At 44.4% G+C, this 21544-nt stretch overlaps 2 protein-coding genes across 3 annotated transcripts in view; one reads left to right on the top strand and one right to left on the bottom strand.

Annotated features, from left to right (window-relative positions):
- ABCC2 (ATP binding cassette subfamily C member 2) overlaps window positions 1–4331 on the top strand; it is a 59363-nt gene extending 55032 nt beyond the window's left edge. The window contains exon 32 of the mRNA XM_077258350.1: window positions 2976–4331. Coding sequence (XP_077114465.1) covers window positions 2976–3105 — 130 coding nt within the window. The 3' untranslated portion in view covers window positions 3106–4331. The remainder of the gene's footprint in view (window positions 1–2975) is intronic.
- A 1252-nt stretch (window positions 4332–5583) lies between these two features.
- The window catches only part of DNMBP (dynamin binding protein), a 99848-nt gene continuing 83887 nt past the window's right edge, over window positions 5584–21544 (bottom strand). For both annotated transcript variants that reach the window (XM_077258351.1, XM_077258352.1), the window contains 7 exons: window positions 19974–20078; window positions 18469–18597; window positions 16627–16959; window positions 15310–15489; window positions 15004–15202; window positions 13392–13939; window positions 5584–8016 (listed from right to left, as the gene is read on the bottom strand). In XM_077258351.1, the coding sequence (XP_077114466.1) occupies window positions 7831–8016; window positions 13392–13939; window positions 15004–15202; window positions 15310–15489; window positions 16627–16959; window positions 18469–18597; window positions 19974–20078 (1680 nt within the window). In that variant the 3' untranslated portion in view covers window positions 5584–7830. The remainder of the gene's footprint in view (window positions 8017–13391; window positions 13940–15003; window positions 15203–15309; window positions 15490–16626; window positions 16960–18468; window positions 18598–19973; window positions 20079–21544) is intronic.

The following is a 21544-nucleotide window of genomic DNA, read 5'->3' on the forward strand; positions in this document are numbered from 1 at the left end:
TTAGTCGTGGCGGACAGCATAGGTGTCAGTACTGAGAACTGATTATTACCGATCATCACTAGTCATGGCGGACAGCATAGGTGTCAGCACTGAGAACTGATTATTACCGATCATCGTTAGTCGTGGCGGACAGCATAGGTGTCAGCACTGAGAACTGATTATTACCGATCATCGTTAGTCGTGGCGGACAGCATCGGTGTCAGCACTGAGAACTGATTATTACCGATCATCGTTAGTCGTGGCGGACAGCATATGTGTCAGTACTGAGAACTGATTATTACCGATCATCGTTAGTCGTGGCGGACAGCATAGGTGTCAGCACTGACAACCTTTTTAGGCACAGTTCATAGTATCAGCCATTCTGCAATAATTAGAATCTCCAAAAAATAAAAAAAAAAAGGCAAAAGAATTGTGTGAAGGCGAAAAGATTTTTAGATCACAAAAGACATGCAATGCAAATTCTAAAAACATCTACAAAGTTACTTAATGGTACCATAACATATCAATAGGTGGCTGAGATCGGCCACGTCTTCTACTGCCTACCTCTGTATGAAGGTCAAAGTAAGGGGGCTGCAGACAAAATTCCCCCTCAACCACAGAAAAGTGTAAAGGGCAGAACTGCTGTACACCATAAAGTACAAAAGGATCAACCCACATAAGACATCTATAGAGCGACATCAACGTAAGATCAAAGTGCAACATGCAAAATACCTGGAAAACGCATGTACGAGTGCCAAAAAAAAAAAAAGAAAAAAAAAGTGAAACCACATCGATATACCATACTGGTGTATCTTTTCATTTATTTAGATGAGCACAGTTGTCCTGTTAGCGCTTGTACACATTATTGTGTTTTTCAGATATTTTGCTCGTTGCACTTTGATCTTATATTGATGTCGCTCTGTAGGTATCTTATGTGGGTTAATCCTTTTATACTTTATTACCATGGAATAATACACAGCAGTACTGCCCTTTGCACTTTTATCTTTTGTCTGCTTGTTTCTATGACTTTTATAGGGGAATAAGACATGGCATATCAGAGCCACCCCCTGTATGTAACTGTATGTAGTGGGGGTTTTTTTTAGGTGTTTTTCAAATTTGCAGTGTATGTTTTTTTTTTGTTTTAGAAAATGATTTTTATTTTTAGGATGCACTTGCTTTACTCTGTTCTTTGTCTTTTTTGGAGGTTTTAGTGTCTGAAATTGATTTGTTCCCATTTATCAAGTATATGGTCATTCTGGAATTTTTGCTAAACCCAGGGCCGAGACAAGGTATTTTGGCACCCTATGCAGACGAAGCCAATGATGCCCCAACCCCAAAGCAAAATAATGGGTCAGAGACCAAGTTAACAGGACCTCTAATGCACCCCCCTCTCCTTCAATGGGTCAATTAAACAAGATTTGATGGCCATTACAAATAGCATGGTTACCTTTTTCACACAAAATTATCAGCAAAAGTAAAAAAGAAAAAACGTGGTGTACTTTAGGGACGTGACTTAACGGGGAGTGCAATTTCAACGTTAGATACAGAATATTTTTTTTTGCGGCCCCATTTACACAATACAGGGTAAAAATAACAATTTTCATCCTATATGTTAAATGTCAAACCCAAGGATAGTCATGGAAACTAATGTAGCGTAACTATAATGAGGGCCATTTGGTTTCAATTATGGTGTTCAGCATTTGGATGATACCCTAATGGAAAATAAGCAGAGCGCCATTATTATATTATGTACTGATGGTGGTTCTGGTGACAATCACGTAGTGATGTTTGTTCTGGTGCTGTATTCATGTAGTAATGATGTTTCTGTTGATAATATTCATCACCAGAAACATCAGTTCATGATAAGGAACCCAAACTCATCATTAGTACATAATTAGAGCACCGGAGCCATCACTAGTACATGAATATGGCACCAGAAACATCAGTAAATAAATACATCACCAGAACCACCATTAGTACATGAATGAATCACTAGAACCACCAGCTTAAACTTACACCACTCCCACTGATCATTTATTTATTTCAATTTACTTATCCCTAATAGTTTTGTGTCCAGAGAACTTTGTGTCTTCACATGACCATAAACCTCTTTCTCTTATGACCCTCTGCACTGGTCATGTACCGAAACAGGAAATTCTCACCTGTGCATTGAATTAAATGTTGAAAGCTGGAGCAGTCTGGTGCTTATACATCTAGATTGTTGTGGAGAATGGGCTGTAACTCAGGATCAATATATGATGCAGCTCTTTCCCTTCCAGAGCTGCATTCAAATTTCATAGAAATTGGGCAACATCATATCAAAACTCAGAACGGGTCACAATCCCAAAATGTAGTATTCTATAAAATCATACTATACCTGTATGACATTTTTTTTTGTATACTTGTAATGGATTCATTCAACTAGCGTCAAATGCAAGGAGAGCACTGAAATTCTGTATGCAGTGAGCGCCTCCTAGTGGTGGCGCATGGTAGCAGCTATATGCCAGCACATCTCAGACCCAATAGCAGCTATAAGCCCTGCATCTAGGGGCGGATGTAAAAATGAAGCAACCTGTGCAGCTTCACAGGGCCCCAGTGGTAAGGTGGCCACTACTGCCTGCAAAGCAGGTGGAATTGTGCATTATGACGAGCTATTGGGCTGCACAGGGACCCTCTTCTGCATGGAAACTAATGTAGCGTAACTATAATGGGGGCCATTTGGTTTCAATTATGGTGTCCAGCATTTGGAAGATACCCTAATGGAAAATAAGCAGAGCGCCATTATTATATTATGTACTGATGGTGGTTCTGGTGACAGTCACGTAGTGATGGTTGTTCTGGTGCTGTATTCGTGTAGTGATGAACTCCCTGCTTACACAGCGTCTAGGTGCAGCTTTCAAGTGCAGTGCCATGTGCTATAATGGAGACATACTGTATATAAAATCCGACCGTGCAGCTGCAGGAATTCATTGCATTTCGGTTTTATTCCTTTGCAGAGTCATGGTGTTGGACGCGGGAAAGATTATAGAGTACGATAGCCCGGGAGACCTCCTGGCAACCACAGGACACTTTGCATCTATGGCCAAAGATGCTGGCATTGAGAGCAGCAACATCACGTCATTGTGAGGCCTGGAGGAGGCAGACGTGTCGGATCGGACTCTCAATTTGGACTGAGCATTAATAGGTGATGACCCAAAACAAACTGGTAAAAGATCCAAACTTTGGGCAAAAAAAAGAACACTTTTGCCGGAGAAGAAGGAAACATTATTGATTGGATAGCAGTTCATAAGGCGACCGAAATGATGTAACGGGTGAATGATAGTAATTGTGAGACTTAGAAGTCACAATGCAAGTCTTGCGGAATCTCTGTTCTTTATAGTGCTACCATAAGCTTATGGTAGGTGATGGACCACATATACCAGCACGACTGAAGGAGATACCCAAGCATTCTAGTAGAGGATTTTTTAGAGTAAATTATGGTATGTTAAAGTTTTGTGGCCAACGAGCCATATATGAGATAATATAAGGATGGGTGGTATCCAGGTAGGTAATTTTCGACTGTTGTTTTGTGCATACAGCTCCTATGCAGAACTATGTGTCTCCATGATTTCAGACTACAAACAACCCCTCCTTTTCCTCACTAACCTAAAAGGTAGAAGAAGCAGAAGCAAAATAGATGCAGATACATTCAGTTTATGAACAGAAGTGGTTTTATAGTTCAAAAAGGGATGAATGAGGTTGAAAAAGATAATGGCTTTCTTTTTCAGAAATAGCGCCACTGTTGGTCCACAGGCTGTGTCTGGTACTGCAGATCCTCCCCATTCACTTTGATAATGCAATACCAGACACAGCTGATGTGAAACTACAACTCCCAGCATGCACATCAGGTCATGAGAGCAGTTGTAGGTTGGAGATCACTACCTCATGTACAACATTCCTCCCGCCAGCCAATAACCCCCATCATCTCCATGTTTCCACCCAATACATTGTAATATGTGTGACTAATTAGACTCATGTATGAGAGTTTGTGCGACTCGCGTCACAGGATCCGGTCCACATCAGAAATCTGTGGACACTGGACAGGATCCCCGAGATCCACCTCCTACCTGCCGGCATCAGTGGCTCTTCTTTTGATTAGCAGGCCTGGCACGATACGTCGCAATGATGAGGTCACGGCAGGCCGGCTAATCAAAAAAGAAGGCTGGAATATCATCAGGTAGGAGGTGGTTCTCTGCGCTCCCACGCAGCAAATCGATTTGCAGCATCTGTTCCTGTGTAACATTGTATCATTTCGTCTTATTGTGTCATTTTGGTTTACTGTTTTTTTATGGACAAAATAAAGATTTTTTTTTTTTAATTTAAAATGTTTTTTTTGTTTATTTTTTTAAATGATAATTTGACTGAATTAAAATGGTATTTGTCACCAAACAGAACCATTAAAGTGGTTGGCCGAATTATTGAATTAAGATTCCCTTTTTTCCCCTATAAGGAATTCTGATTAAAAGGAAACCGGTCATCCTGGAAATAAATTATTAATCTGCAGATATGGGGTTAAAATGAAGGTAAATACCTTTACAGTGCTGCCTAGTCACCTTACCGAAAGTGCGGCTACTGGGAGAAAATGAACTTATTTCCTCCTTTGAGCCGCCGGATTTTAGTCATAGCTCATAGCACTGTGAGAGCTTAGACATCATTTGGAGTTTAGTGTGCGGTGACTGTATCCACTCTTGCATACCCCATGACTGAAAGCTGGCGACTCCAAAGCGAAAATTAGTTTATTTTCTCCCAGTAGCCGTATTTTCAATAAGGTGGGCGAGCAGCATTGTAACGCTATTTACCTGCAGATTAACCCAATATCTGCAGTTAAATCATGGTTTTCCAACTACAGATATAAGGTTAATCTGCAGGTAAATAACGTTACAATGCTGCTCGCCCGTCTTACTAAAAGTGCGGCTACTGGGAGAAAATTAACTCATTTCCTCCTTGGAGCCGCCGGCTTTCAGTCATGGGGGTGTGCAAGAGTGGATACAGTCACGCACTGTACACTGCAAATGATGGCTAACCGCTCGCTCTGCACATGCACACTGCAGAGCCAGCTGTCAAAAGCTCTCACAGGGCTATGACTGTAGACACTCGTGCATGCCCCTATGACTGAAAGCCGGCGGCTCCAAGGAAGAAATAAGTTCATTTTTTCCCAGTAGCTGCACTTTCAGTAAGGTGACCAAGCAGCATTATAGCGCTGTTTACCTGCAGATTAACTCTATATCTGCATGGAAGCAGCATTTTCCAAGGTAATAGAGGGGGAGCCTCATCTTTTAGCCAGACTAAAGAGCGACCTGATATAAAGAGTCTGGTTCTCTGGAGGACTAGTCATGTCCATACATTAAATAGGCAGTTTGCTATTTTCAATTGAAAATGTGTAATTCTTCATTTCTCCTGTGATGGCGCTGCAGGGATGCAAATCTAATTCAGTCAGCCTGGTCAAATTATCTTAGAATTCAGCGGCAACTTGTAAAACCTTCTGGATTATCAGATTAAATGGAAGTTTACAGTATTTTATAGAGCAAAATTGGGTTGAAAATAAAAAAATCCAAGACCACAACGTAATGAATATATCTGAGGTTTATTGGTTCCATTATAGCATTGCACAATTGGATCAAACTTGATTTTCCTTATTGAACCACATCCTCTAAAAAGTGGAGCAGGAAGACCCCCTCTCTTGCCCACCCCAGGATCTGTCTTCTCTCCCACTTCCAGAAAAAAAAAAATTACACAACAGTATAAAAAAAAATACACAAAAATGTATCAATAATGTACAAAATTTGTTCTAAACTCAAACTGTATCAATAAAAAAAAAATCTAAAAAAAGGTGCCTATGTGGAAATGTGCAAAGGCTACGTCTGTAAAAACACATAAAATGAGAAAAATAATAATACAAATATTACAGCACGGATATTACACTCCCTTCAGTAGTCAGATGTGAATGTTCAGGGTGTTACTTGCTCACAAGGGTCTGGTCTGTGTGATGCACATCGTATGGAAGGCGTCATTTCATAAGAAATTGCATATTGTGAAGAGGCCAGAGATTAGCGGAGATCTGGGATCGAGATCCGTCTTGGTAAGTTCTTTGAAAGTGTTATCTCCTGGGATAGTGGATATAACTTGCTGATTACTGAGGATCTGCCAGCTGGGACCCCCAGGAATCCCTAGAACAGGACTTGAATGGAGACCTCTATTCCTTGTCTATAGGACTGTAGGAGAAAGTGGTCCCATAGACAATGAATGCGTCATGTTGTGCACATTTGCTCCATTCAAGATGGGGATCTACAGAGCGCCATTTTCTTTCTCAGAATCACAAGGATTCCCAGCAATCAATCAGCATGTTAACCCCCTATCCAATACATAAGACTTATGACCTTGGGGGATCCTAGATTCTGGGATTACTTCACTTACAGAGAACTCTTGGATTGTAACCATCATATAGTAACACAGACCCATAGGGGCAATGGGATAAAAAAAAAAAAGTCCCCACTCCACTGTCCATTGCTGTGTCTTGTAGTGCGGTAAAGCCTCATTCCCTTAAATTAGGCTGCAGTACCTGACACAGCCGTCGACATGACTGGCGCTGTTTGAGAATTTTTTTTTTCATGCAACCCTTTTAAAGAATTGAACATGAACAACCAATGATCTGCCTGTGGCTGCCAGCCATCCCTATGGGCCATGTATGATGTTACTAGCAAGTGGCGGCTACACACGTCTTAAGGCATCGCCCGTGCCCTGCTCAGTACAGCGTTCAGAAACAACAAAAATTTTGTCTGCTTTCTTTAAAAAACAAACAGTGCCAGGTTGTGTCTGACATTAAGCCCCATTCACTTCAACCAAGCAGAGCTGCAATACCAGACACCACCTGTAAACAAGCGTGGCGCTGTTTGTAGAAGAAAGCAGCCATGTTTTACATGTCAATCACAGCCCCTTCAATTGTGGTTCCTTGCAATTAGTATTAAGACTCACTCTCTCTCTCCAAAAATTTTAAAAAATATATATATAATTCCCGGGAAAATAGTAATACTGCTTTGCAAACTGCAATCAGCACCACACACCGGAGAGAATGTCACTAGTATCTGGCGGGCGCTCCCTGAAAGTCATTGTTTGATGGAAAACATAAAGCAGAGATTCTTGTCCATTTAATACACAACCCTTTATTAATCTGTTGTGACATTTTGCTGTGAAATGAATAGAAAAACATGACCACAGCGCCACACCTGTCTGCAGGTTGTTGCTGGTATTGCAGTTCGGTCCTGTTCACTTCGATGAAGCGGAGCTGCAATGCCAGGCACAACCCATTGGCAGGTGTGGTGCAAATTTTTGGAAAGGGTTTTGTTATTTTTGGACAAGTCCTCTAATATCTATGGAATATCTAAAGTTTGGTGTGCTAAATCTGTAACGGGGACCCCCCACCTATTGTGCGCCATCTGTAAGACTGATATTTTCATATGTCATCTCCAAGGTTTGGATACAACTCCATCCTATGCACTCACTATAGTCACGGCACTACAAAGCCCAGCACGACCTAAGTTTGATGAATACACCTGGTGGAGTTTCAATCATTGCTCAGAGAACCCCGGATTAAGCGGCCCATATTTAATAACTCTGCTTGCTGCGTCGGTGCACCAACCAGACGCCACACACGCGCCGTCACACCCCTTCCTCTTAGTATGGACGTTATGTTCTATAAAACCACATTCTCTGTAAATGTTCAAGCAATTTCAGCAGCAAAAAAATGTACAAAGTCATCTCAGGAAAAACAAGGCACAGATTGTGTCCTAATGGCTGGAGAAGGGTTCCCGGTTCTCACGTGTACTCCGTTTTCCGAATGTAGTTGGATGGGACATAGCCCCGCCTTCCTTCCACCTCGGCCAACCACCATTCACCGTTTCCATTCATATCTCGAAATTCCAGGATCTTAAGTCTCTGATTGGCTGTGACCGACAGTTCGTTTGGAGAACGCGCTTTAAATGAATAAACTGCATAATACACCTAGAAAGAAACAGAAGGATGGCGTCAGCTCTTATACTTCAGCTTCAATATATTCTGTTTTTCTTTCTCTAGAAACTCCCCTCTTTTCTACGATGTCTCGTATTTCAGATCAGAAAGCTGCAATGCCAGACATGGCCTGTGAACAAAGAGGGGCGCTATTTCTGAAGTAATACAGGAAAGATATATATCGTGGTACCGTGTTAGCCAGTAGATAGAAAAATATTTAGAATTGAGAGTCCTCAGTGGTTGATACCTTTTAATGGCTAACTGAAAAGATGGTAACAAATTGCAAGCTTTCGAGACTACGCAGGTCCATACCTCCCAACTTTTGAAGATGGGAAAGAGGGACAAAGTTTGCGGCGCGCTTTGCGCGCCGCGGCAAATTTTAGGCCACGCCTCTGACCACACCCATTCATAATTAGTCACACCCATATCCACATCCCAACCACACCCATTTAGCACTGCCGATCACACTGTTTCATATACAATAATTATAAACAAAAAAATATGGCCACACAGTGCCCCATACTGTATAATGGCCACACATGATGCTCCATACTGTATAATGAACACACATGACGCTCCATACTGTATAATGGCCACACATGATGCTCCATACTGTATAATGAACACACATGATGCTCCATACTGTATGACCGCACATGATGCTCCATACTGTATAATGACCGCACATGATGCTCCATACTGTATAATGACCCCACATGATGCTCCATACTGTATAATGGCCGCACATGATGCTCCATACTGTATAATGAACACACATGATGCTCCATACTGTATGACCGCAAATGATGCTCCATACTGTATAATGACCGCACATGATGCTCCAGACTGTATAATGACCGCACATGATGCTCCATACTGTATAATGACCCCACATGATGCTCCATACTGTATAATGACCGCACATGATGCTCCATACTGTATAATGACCGCACATGATGCTCCATACTGTATGACCGCAAATGATGCTCCATACTGTATAATGACCGCACATGATGCTCCAGACTGTATAATGACCGCACATGATGCTCCAGACTGTATAATGACCGCACATGATGCTCCAGACTGTATAATGACCGCACATGATGCTCCAGACTGTATAATGACCGCACATGATGCTCCAGACTGTATAATGACCGCACATGATGCTCCAGACTGTATAATGACCGCACATGATGCTCCATACTGTATAATGGCCGCACATGATGCTCCATACTGTATAATGGCCACACATGATGCTCCATACTGTATAATGGCCGCACATGATGCTCCATACTGTATAATGGCCACACATGATGCTCCATACTGTATAATGACCGCACATGATGCTCCATACTGTATAATGACCGCACATGATGCTCCATACTGTACAATGACCGCACATGATGCTCCATATTGTATAATGACCGCACATGATGCTCCATACTGTATAATGACCGCACATGATGCTCCATACTGTATAATGGCCACACATAATGCTCCATACTGTATAATGACCGCACATGATGCTCCATACTGTATAATGACCGCACATGATGCTCCATATTGTATAATGACCACACATGATGCTCCATACTGTATAATGACATACAGGCACGCAGCTCACACACAGGCACACAGCTCACACGCACGCAGCTCACAAACACATGCAGCTTTGACACAAATGCATCACACACGCAGCCATCACACACACACGCAGCCATCACACACACACACACGCAGCCATCACACACACACACACGCAGCCATCACACACACACACGCAGCCATCACACACACACACACACGCAGCCATCACACACACATGCAGCCATCACACACACACGCAGACATCACACACGCAGCCATCACACACACACACGCAGCCATCACACACACACACGCAGCCATCACACACACACGCAGCCATCACACACACACACGCAGCCATCACACACACACACACGCAGCCATCACACACACACACACGCAGCCATCACACACACACAGCCATCATCACACACACACACGCAGCCATCACACACACGCAGCCATCACACACACACACACGCAGCCATCACACACACACAGCCATCACACACACACACCCAGCCATCATCACACACACACACACGCAGCCATCACACACATCACACACACACAATCTCCTCTGTGATGCAGGGGCGGCTGATGTCCATGTGCAGCTCTCTGCTGAAGTCTTCAGTCTCCTGCTCACAGCTCTGCACTATCCCGGCACCTCCCCCGTCTCTCCTTCTCTGCCGGGATAGCAGCTAAGAGCAGAAGCCGGAGCTCCGTGCACACACAGCCAGAGGTAGTGAATCGCTGACCTTTCTTCTTGATTGCTGCAGGCTCTCTCCTTCAGCGTGGCAGCGCCGCACAGGGGGCGGGAGGGGGGGGGGGGTGTTGCGCGGGCGGTCAGGAGGCAGCTTTTATATAAAAAAAAAAAAAAACAGGCTCTCTCTACGTCCCGGAAGTGGGCGGGGCTTCACCGGCGGCCGCAAATTCGGGATTTTAAATGCCCGAAGCGGGACAGCGGGACCCCGGTGCCAAAGCGGGACTGTCCCGCTGAAATCGGGACGGTTGGGAGGTATGCGCAGGTCTCTTCATCAAAGGCTAAAAGAAATTCTAGAGAATCACATATTTATGCACAACATAGCACAGAAAAAAAAAAAAAAAAAAAAGGAAAAACAGGGATAAGACAGGTGGCATGAAGCAGAATTACCATGAGTGATAAACAGTTATGTCCATAAATATTGGGCCAGTTCTTAGATAAGGAATGTTTTATTGTCATCTGATTGGGGTCTCTGTTGTGATGACCCCTCATAGTCTGAGGGGCAAGTTCCTTAGTTGATGTAAAAGGACATAAATCCATGCGACACATTCATTCCTGCATAACTGTTTATCACTCATGGTAATTCTGCTTCATGTCACCTGTCTTATCCATGGTTTGGTTTTGTTTTTGTTTTTTTTATTTCTGTGCTTTGCTGTGCATAAATATGTGATTCTCCAGAATTTCTTTTAGTCTTTGCCTGAGGAAGAGCCCTAGAGACCTGTGTAGTCTTGAAAGCTTGCAATTTGTTACCATCTTTTCAGTTAGCCATTAAAAAGGTATCAACCACTTAGGACTCTCAATTCTAAATATTTCTGAACTAATACAGTCTTTTGTTTTAATTTAGAAATCCTATAGCAATTAGCCAATTACTTGGCAGAACAAAGGTACTAAAAGCTGGAGGTTTCTGTGTGAAGCGTGCCATCTGGTTGAGATTTTGTGTTGGGGCAAAGTCCGATTCCACCGGACAGACCAGGAGCGGACATATCCTTGGTGCAACATGTGCAGCCGCAAGGGTTGAGGGAGGCTTTACTTTCACCTTCAAATCAGCAAGCAGGTCCCAACATACACAAAAAGGGGCCTCTTCCACTTGTGTCCGCTGCCGTGTGCGTACCGCGTGCACAGCATGTGTGTGTGCGCATACCGCGTGCACAGCATGTGTGTGTGCGCATACCGCGTGCACAGCATGTGTGTGTGCGCATACCGCGTGCACAGCATGTGTGTGTGCGCATACCGCGTGCACAGCATGTGTGTGTGCGCATACCGCGTGCACAGCATGTGTGTGTGCGCATACCGCGTGCACAGCATGTGTGTGTGCGCATACCGCGTGCACAGCATGTGTGTGTGCGCATACCGCGTGCACAGCATGTGTGTGTGCGCATACCGCGTGCACAGCATGTGTGTGTGCGCATACCGCGTGCACAGCATGTGTGTGTGCGCATACCGCGTGCACAGCATGTGTGTGTGCGCATACCGCATGCACAGCGTGCGTGTGTGCGTGTGTGTGCATACCGCGTGCACAGCATGTGTGTGCATACCGCGTGCACAGCATGTGTGTGTGTGTGTGTGTGTGTGTGTGCATACCGCGTGCACAGCATGTGTGTGTGTGTGTGTGTGTGTGTGCATACCGCGTGCACAGCATGTGTGTGTGCATACCGCGTGCACAGCATGTGTGTGTGCATACCGCGTGCACAGCATGTGTGTGTGCATACCGCGTGCACAGCATGTGTGTGTGCATACCGCGTGCACAGCATGTGTGTGTGCATACCGCGTGCACAGCATGTGTGTGTGCATACCGCGTGCACAGCATGTGTGTGTGCATACCGCGTGCACAGCATGTGTGTGTGCATACCGCGTGCACAGCATGTGTGTGTGCATACCGCGTGCACAGCATGTGTGTGTGCATACCGCGTGCACAGCATGTGTTTGTGCATACCGCGTGCACAGCGTGTGTGTGCGTACCGCGTGCACAGCGTGTGTGTGCGTACCGCGTGCACAGCGTGTGTGTGCGTACCGCGTGCACAGCGTGTGTGTGCATACCGCGTGCACAGCATGTGTGTGTGCATACCGCGTGCACAGCATGTGTGTGTGCATACCGCGTGCACAGCATGTGTGTGTGCATACCGCGTGCACAGCATGTGTGTGTGCATACCGCGTGCACAGCATGTGTGTGTGTGTGCATACCGCGTGCACAGCATGTGTGTGTGCATACCGCGTGCACAGCATGTGTGTGTGCATACCGCGTGCACAGCATGCGTGTGCATACCGCGTGCACAGCATGTGTGTGCGTGTGCATACCGCGTGCACAGCATGTGTGTGCGTGTGCATACCGCGTGCACAGCATGTGTGTGCGTGTGCATACCGCGTGCACAGCATGTGTGTGCGTGTGCATACCGCGTGCACAGCATGTGTGTGCGTGTGCATACCGCATGCACAGCATGTGTGTGCGTGTGCATACCGCGTGCACAGCATGTGTGTGCGTGTGCATACCGCGTGCACAGCATGTGTGTGCGTGTGCATACCGCGTGCACAGCATGTGTGTGCGTGTGCATACCGCGTGCACAGCATGTGTGTGCGTGTGCATACCGCGTGCACAGCATGTGTGTGCGTGTGCATACCGCGTGCACAGCATGTGTGTGCGTGTGCATACCGCGTGCACAGCATGTGTGTGCATACCGCTTTGCACAGCGTGCGTGTGTGTGTGTGCGCATACCGCGTGCACAGCATGTGTGTGCATACCGCTTTGCACAGCGTGTGTGTGTGTGTGTGTGTGTGTGTGTGTGTGTGTGTACCGCGTGCACAGCGTGTATGCGTGCGGCCTGCAGCCTCATGTGTCTACGTAGTTGATTGTATTCTTAGAATTGACAGTAGAGGGGGAGCATTACGCCATACATAACAGCTGCAGACACAATATATCATATACGACATGTAGAGGGAAATAAACCAATTTGTTCTCAATCTCTTATAAAGATAGAGGTCATCTTTTAACAAAGGCGACTATCTAACAACTATGGCGTCTCACCTGGTTCCCTTCCAAGTCACATCCCTCTGGTTCCAGGTCGCCTCCTACGGGTGAAGGAGTCTTTCTTCTATACATTTTGTGATGAGCAGCATTTAACCCTTTGTCTCCGTTGTTCTGTAAGGCTGAGACGCTTCCATTCTCGGCTTCGCTCCCCCTCGGTTTAGAGTCACTGTGTTCAGCACAGTCCCTGGTGATCGGGTTCTCCTTTTCCAGAACCCGAGGTAATGGAGCAGAGTCTGTTTCACTAGATCTTCTTGAGGCCACTTCAGCAGAAGAACTAGATTTAGGAGAAATGTTGGCGTCTTGGTGCCCGCTGCTCGGCACGGAGGACTCCATTGAAGACTTTGTGGTGGAAGCGGCGGTGAAACTCACTGAGCCAATAGTTGGGTTGATGGTTAAAGTGCTGTTGCTGTTTTGCCTTGAGAAATTAGGAGATGAACCACCGTAGCCGGACTCGTTGGAGGAATGACTGCCGATAGATGCGTCTGAATGGCTGTGCCGGGTATTGTATGGCTTCAAGAAGGAGCTGTATACAAAACCTTTAGTCACTGTGGAAGGAAATAACACAAGATAAGATTAGTGGGTAACTTCTGCAAGGTCCAATAGTCATTAGTGACAAACCACGAGTAGGATCTTCATGAGCTTCCACTGGCCATTCATTATTGTTATTTATCACCCAAAAGGGACCACAGTCACCAAATCAAAGGTGAAGATCTAAGGTCTGGAAACAAGAATCACAGGGGACCACCAGCACATGATGAGGCACTCGGCCAGAAAAGTTCATATTTTGCAGTTTGATATGCATAAATAAAAGCAGTATAAACATGTTATGAAGTTTCTTAAAGGCAGGGTCAGTACAACGAGGGAACAAGCAGGAACTGGATCTGACACTTTCACAACCTTCTGGATCTAAAAGCCCACCACCCATTTACCCAGGCCAATCCTTGTCCTTCTCTAAAGCTTCTTCTAGTGACGCCCCTGGCAGTAACCATTTAGTACTCTGTCCATTTGTAAAAATGGGGATTCCTTATGTGATCCTATTACACTAGGAAAAGCAGAAACACGTGCGTGTAGCTCTCCTTTAGAGCTGGTCACTTTTAGCCATCTGAGGACCAGGTCGGCACAGATCCAGGAACCAAATGGTGGCTTCCTCCAACCAAATTCTGGCCATTCTTCATGAGTAACTGCACTTGGGGGCATGACAAAAATGTTGATGTGTGAGGGTCTGAACACTGAGATTCCCCCCCGATTGATCACTAAAACAAAGGGGCAGAAGCATTCAGCCAAATATTGCTCCTCTTGGAGACGGAGGAGTCCATATTCAGCTTACAAGGAGATAGCGCACCCGACTGAGCACTTCTGCCCCATCATTGGGTGGGGGGTTTCAGCACCCGGACCCCCATGTTTCCAAACTTCTGACATGTTGAAGTGAAGATGCAGCTAGATTTGTAAGTGCAGGTCCACCTTCACCTATCTCTGGGCTTTTCATAGAGAAATATCAGAAGATTGTTCACTAGTGGTCTTGTGAGATAGAACCCCTCAAAAATCACAAAGTATAATGCCCCTGTTAGTATTCATGTACTACTGAACAAAATAACCCTTCATATCTTACCGCCATTGTCTACCAGCCAGCGATTCTGACTACCCATTGGGTCCTGCTGTTTAATTACGCCAACCAGGTCCCCCTCCAGCACACAAACGTCCAGGTCCTGGGCAGCATTGAAGTTGCGCTCAGCCTGGTAGAGTTTTTCAGGTGGGTATCTAGCAAGTAAGAGCGTCCGATGTTCATCCAGCTGCGGGATGTATTTGGCCTGTGGCGGTAAAGGACTACATTATAGAAAACAGGACATCCCATAAAGAAGAGAAGGCGACACGTCAAATGTACACGGCATCCCTGCTGAAGCCGCCCATCACTCACCGGACTCGGGACAGTCTTTCTAGCAGACTGGCGTTCAATAGTTTTCCTCTCAAAAGGCTTCTTGGCCGGGGGAGGGTTCTCTGGGAAGAACGTGAAGACCTGGAGCTGTTGTAGGGCCTTGCCGTGCTCCTCTTGGAATAATGCAATCAGGTTCCCCTCTCGTCCTCCAATCCCCAACAGCTGGGAAGAAGCAAATATGAGTCAATACATGGCAATAACATGAGAACAGCAGCGCCACTCTTGGCCATGGGATGTATTTGGTATTGCATCTTAGACCCTGTGACACCAGTAGCAATAGTTTAATACAGACTCATACAAAACTTTTAATGGCTGCAATCCAATAAAAATGGAATACAATGTGCCAGGAACTGTATACTGTGTGATTGTATGCATATGACATGCCTGGCCTCCATTTTGCACAATTGGGCAAGTGCCAGTGCCAGCATGCCCTTACTACAGGGGTGCACAAGTAGCAGTTGAACTTGGCTGGGGCATATATAAGCCATCGTCAATATGCAGTATTGTAAATGACATTGTACATGTAGAGGAGGGGAAAAGATATTATTTTCCTGTACAACAGTAATAATTTTTAAAGGCATAATAACCTGCTATCCTACAGCCTTAGGTTTACTGTAAAATAACAACATTCTGAAATCACCACTAGGGGGAGCTCACTGCATATAGATGTATACAATTCCAACTGAACGAAATCTATAACTTTTGCAGTGAGCTCCCTCTAGTGGCTGAATTTTTATTGTTTTTTTTAATCTAGCTTTGTGGTTGCTTCTCTTGAATTTTAATTGCTTTAATAAGATATTTTCATTATCCAAACTAAGTTCATATCTATTTATTTGGATGAGAAATTTTATTCAGACCGAATTGAGTCTGCCGGACGTTTTAAAAGGATTCTGTCTAAAACAAGTCTTGGGAGATTTGCTTATCTCTAATAAGTCCAAGAACCAATGGCTACAGCCAAGTGGTTTATAGAAGGCGATTTGTGGCAATTATCCCATAAAACAGGGGTAACATCAATGAAGATAGAAAAACAGGACAGGGACCCAATTACGAAGGACGCCTTGACGTTGCAATTGGGCTCACATACATTGGCCAATTTATGAGCGAAGTACCTTCCTTTTTTCATAGCGATTTTTGCAGATAAATATTTCATGTGTACATTATATAGCGCCTTTTTTTTATTTTCTAATGCATTTTCAATATTCTAGAGTAATCATTCTTGGTAAATAATGGTGCAACCTTTATCGTTTTTCAATCAATGAAGATAGAGTCATGGATATTACAGGAGGTGATCGGACTTACTGATAGAAGAGGCTTTAGTTCGTCCAGGGCGAGTTTCACAAAGTCACAATGGGCATTAGCGTAGCCCCGGACGCAGCTGGCAAATAACTCCTTGGCGAAACTGTGAAATTTGGGCAGCTCATCCAGGAGCTGAGCGTTCAAAGCTTCGTAGTTGTTCCTGGCCGACTGCAGCTCTTCCAGCGTCTTCTTGTCCTTCAGCTTCTCCGCTCGCTCCGTGCAGTTGTGATAATCTAGGAGTTTGTCGAAACGTTTCTGCACCAGCTTGTGAGGTCCAGCAAACATTGTAAGGAGCTGATTCAGGGGCGAGATCACCAACTTCTCCGTTCGTTCTTTCTGCGAGGCAAAGAAAAAAATAAGAAGAACATAACCACTGATATACCGTCACAGACACCCTTGTACATCTATGTTTTTTTAAAGGCTTATTATTACTTAATAGCGAGCATCTACACACAGCACAAGCCTCGGTGTGGAACATAGTCTACTGATTTTTATTATGTAATGCCTCATTCCTCCTGTGGAGGCGCTGCAGGGAAATTAACAAATGCTCACAGCTGATCATTGGGTTTCACAGTAGCAGGACATTTTGTGACCATCTCAATTTCAGTAAACCCCTGTAATATACATTGAATGTATATATAGGTCCCCCCATTAGAGATGAAGGAATCGATTTGCAGGACTGTGGGCCAAAAAGGACAGATGTGTAGTCAGTGTCTGATGGACTAGGGAAGCGAGAATCACTCACCTCCTACTTGTTGAATTCCACTGCTCATCTTTTGATTAACTGGCCAGGCACAATGTCAGACAACGTTGCAGCTAATCAATGGTGTAGCCGGAGGTGCGGGCAAATTGGAGGAGATACAGAGGGCTTCCCCAGTCCAGTGGGTAAGGAGTACTGACCTGGCAGCTGGACCTGGGTCCTGCAAATGTGCTCATGAATTTATCACAAGCTTCACAAAGTATTTAGATTTGCCCCAAACATTTGCATTTTTAACAAATCTAGCAAAATGGCGGCCCTAATTGCTGGATTCTTTTAAGATCCAGGAATATGCTCACCCATCCTAGGCCTGCTTTTCACCTGTCCTGCCACCACCGTTCCTGTGCCCAGTCCTCTGGTCTCCTGGCAGACAAGGTGGTCAATGAAATATATTGCGCCTCACGTGATCACATGCGGGCGGCCTAGTCTGTGATGGAGGACCAGAAGACTGGAGGTTGGAAAATCCAAAACCGGAGAGCTGTGGCGGTGGGATGACCCTAGGACAGGAGAGTATATACCGAGATAAATGTTTATTTTTCATCTCTTTCCTCCCCTCCGCTTATTATGCTTTGGGGTCTGGGGGAGGTGAGTACATAACCATATTTTCGAGGTGCCTTTGACTTGGTCAAAATTTTGTTTTTCAGCCAATTTGGATGAATCAAACTCGAAACGAATTTTTTAAAATGTGCCCATCATCCCATATCAAAAGAATTTAGGTGCTGCTCAGCCATGAGCGACTAGATCACAAGGGCAAATTCCCTTAAAGGGGAATATCTGGGAAGTAGCCATTTTTATATTATATTTATATTGTAGTATTTCCAGCTGAAAACTTTTTTCAGCAGTCATTTAATTTAATTTATTTTGAAACCATGAAATTATTTTAATCCAGAAAATGATATTATCCTGCAAAGAGGTTCTTCCAAGCCGACATACAGATCATTAGATCAAGCATCGAGCATCAGACATTTTGATGCCATATGTATGTATATAAATAATATACTCACACACAGTATATACACATACAAACATTATATATTACACACGCACGCACATATATACATATAGAGATTTCTAGGACGTCTACTTACAAAGTCTGTGAAAAGCTTTTCGCTGATGTGGCGATGAGCCTTCTGAAACTTCTCCAGGTCACTAGTTCCTTTGTCTGTGTATACATCCCACATGCTCATGGCGGCCAGAACCTTCACACAGGCCGATTCCTGGAAAACATAAGGAAATATGTCTAGGAAATGTCCTCGACACTGTAGGCCTCATATATTTTCTTTGTTGCCCATAGCAACCAATCAGAGCTCAGCTTTCACTGATTAAACTGCTCTGGTAAAATGAAAGCTGCTCTGTGATTGGTCGTTATGGGCAACAAATACAGATTTTCTTCTAGACATTTATGTTCATAAATCTTTTGGCTGTAGGGACAACAAAGTGGTCACTACACATCACTAAATATCCTCTTTCCCCCACATTTTTTACTAGATAGACCTAAAGTAATAAATCACAGAAAGGACCCTAATATCTTCAATAGTAATAGTAAAACGCTGTGCTTCAAACGTTGACTTAAAATTTTTGGCACTTGCCTCAACGATTTTGAAATGACACATATATAAGAAATACCAATGTGTTGCAACATTCATGTCATATGGGCCTGTCAGATGAATTCACTACAATTTGCTTAGAAAAACATGGCTGCTTTCATCCAAAAATAGCACCAAACCAGTGCACTGGTTATGTGCAGCATAAGTTTCTCTGCGCTGCCGGCGGGAGCTTCATGCTTGCCGTATATCACCAAGCACAATGCGGAGTGTCGGATGTTGTGGTGTAAAGCCGCCCCTCCCCCACTGAACTCTGGAGGAGACGTGTTCTGTGCAGATCGCACATCTCTATCTGGCGTCTGATGGAGGAGTCTGGGTTTGGTGAATGTCAGGAGAACATTACCCCCTGACTGCATAGTGCCCACCATACAGTTTGGTGGAGGAAGATAATCCTAGGGGCTTGTTTTTTCAGGTTTCAGCCTCGGACCCTTAGTCACAGTGAAGGGAAATTTAAAATCTTCAGGATATGACATTTTTGACAACTGTAACTTCCAGCTTCGTAGTAACAATTTGGGGAAGACCCTTTTCGTCTCCCCATGATTGTGCCGGATCTCCATCTCCATATTATTTTCTATGAATTTAGGATTAGGGGTCATAAGACCTCTTTTAGGTATAAAGTGCAGGGGTGGCAATACTTATCTCAATATAGTGTATTACGCAGTATCTACTTAAATCACTGAGATTTTTTGTAATAGAAGATATAGGAGAATGGATTTTCTTCCTTATAGGAACATTCCTAAATATCGTTCATCTTACTGGGGTGAATCTTTGTTTCTATTCTCAAAAGTCCTCGAAAGGGAAATGTATTGATTTATTCAGATACCGCTGACTGTTTACAAGTTCAAAGTGTAACCGGAGGACTTTCCAAGGGAAGGGACAAAGACAACAAGTACTGAAACATTATTTATTAACCCTAGACTAGATGAATGGAGAGCTCCTCACATAGAAGCATCAGGTCAAAATTTACTGTCCCGCTATTAAAGCCTCACCCTGATGTGCTGCAGATAGACCGAGAGGTCGCGGATGAAGGACTTGATCAGCCGCTCCTGCATTCTGAAGTTCTTCTCCGTCTCCTCAAACACTTCGTCTTTGATCTGTTGATAGAACTGATATTTCCATCAGGTTATAATGACCATGAAGAGGATAGGGAACGGTGTAAACGCAAATATGTACAAATAGTAACTAAGCAAATTGGGATGTAAAAAATAACCTTTAATAAACTAAAATAAAACTGCAAACAACATATAGCAAAAAGTGCAACGTGCAAAAAAATTGGATGCAGCATCCAGGTTACAATAGAAGCAGCGCTAATTTTCTAATTTTTTGCACACTTGCACTTTTTGCTATATGTTGTTTGGAGATTGAGTTTAAATATTTCATTAAAGGGAACCTGTCACCCCCAAAATCAAAGATGAGCTAAGCCTACCTGCATCAGGGGCTTATCTACAGAATTCTGTAATGCTGTAGATAAGCCCCCGATGTATCCTGAAAGATGAGAAAAAGAGGTTAGATTATACTCACCCAGGGGCGGTCCTGCTGCAGTCCGGCCCGATGGGCGTCGCGGTCCGGGTCCAGCACCTCCCATCTTCTAACGATGACGTCCTCTTCTTGTCTTCACGTTGCGGCTCCGGCACAGGCGTACTTTATCTGTCCTGTTGAGGGCAGAGCAAAGTACTGCAGTGCGCAGGCGCTGGGTCTCTCTGACCTTTCTCGGCGCCTGAGCACTGCAGTACTTTGCTCTGCCCTCAACAGGACAGATAAAGTATGCCTGTGCCAGAGCCCCAGCGTGAAGACAAGAAGAGGATGTCATCGTAAGAAGATGGGAGGCCCCGGACCGGACCGCGAAGCCCATCAGACCAGAACCAGACCGGGACCACCCCTGAGTGAGTATAATCTAACCTCTTTCTCATCTTTCAGGATACATCGGGGGCTTATCTACAGCATTCCAGAATGCTGTACAGCATTACAGGGCTTAGCTCATCTTCGATTTTGGGGGTGACAGGTTCCCTTTAAAGGTTATAAAGACCATCAAGAATACTTTTATTTATACTGTCCTCGATGCTATATCACATTTACCATTACAATCAAAATTACTCACTCCCACTGCAAACTATATTTATTAGAACTATTTCTAAATATTTATGCTGTTTGCAATAAACCAATGAAACAAAGGAAATATCTCAACACAACTAATACAACAAGTGACTTCTGCAAATTCAGCCCAAAATGCCACTTTAAGTGACTGCAATCTCAGAATTATTCATTCCTTCATGGCCAGTGTTTTTAGTACTTAGTCGAGTGCCTCTGGCTGTTATCACCTGCTGCAAACATTATGTAAAGCCAGGTAACAGCTTCCGAGGAATTTCAGCTCATTCCTCATGGGCAATGGTCTCAAGAATATTAATATTCTTGGGTTTGCTTGGAGCAACCACCTTCAAAGGTTTTCTATGGGGCTCAGGTCTAGCGACTGTCTAAATCTGACAGGACTTCTCCTGAAACCAATCCTTGGCGGTTTATGATCATTGACCTGTTGGAAGGCCCAATGATGCCCAGGCTTCAG

This window comes from Ranitomeya variabilis, chromosome 4 (genome assembly GCF_051348905.1).
Source record: "Ranitomeya variabilis isolate aRanVar5 chromosome 4, aRanVar5.hap1, whole genome shotgun sequence".
NCBI classification, from domain to species: domain Eukaryota; kingdom Metazoa; phylum Chordata; class Amphibia; order Anura; family Dendrobatidae; genus Ranitomeya; species Ranitomeya variabilis.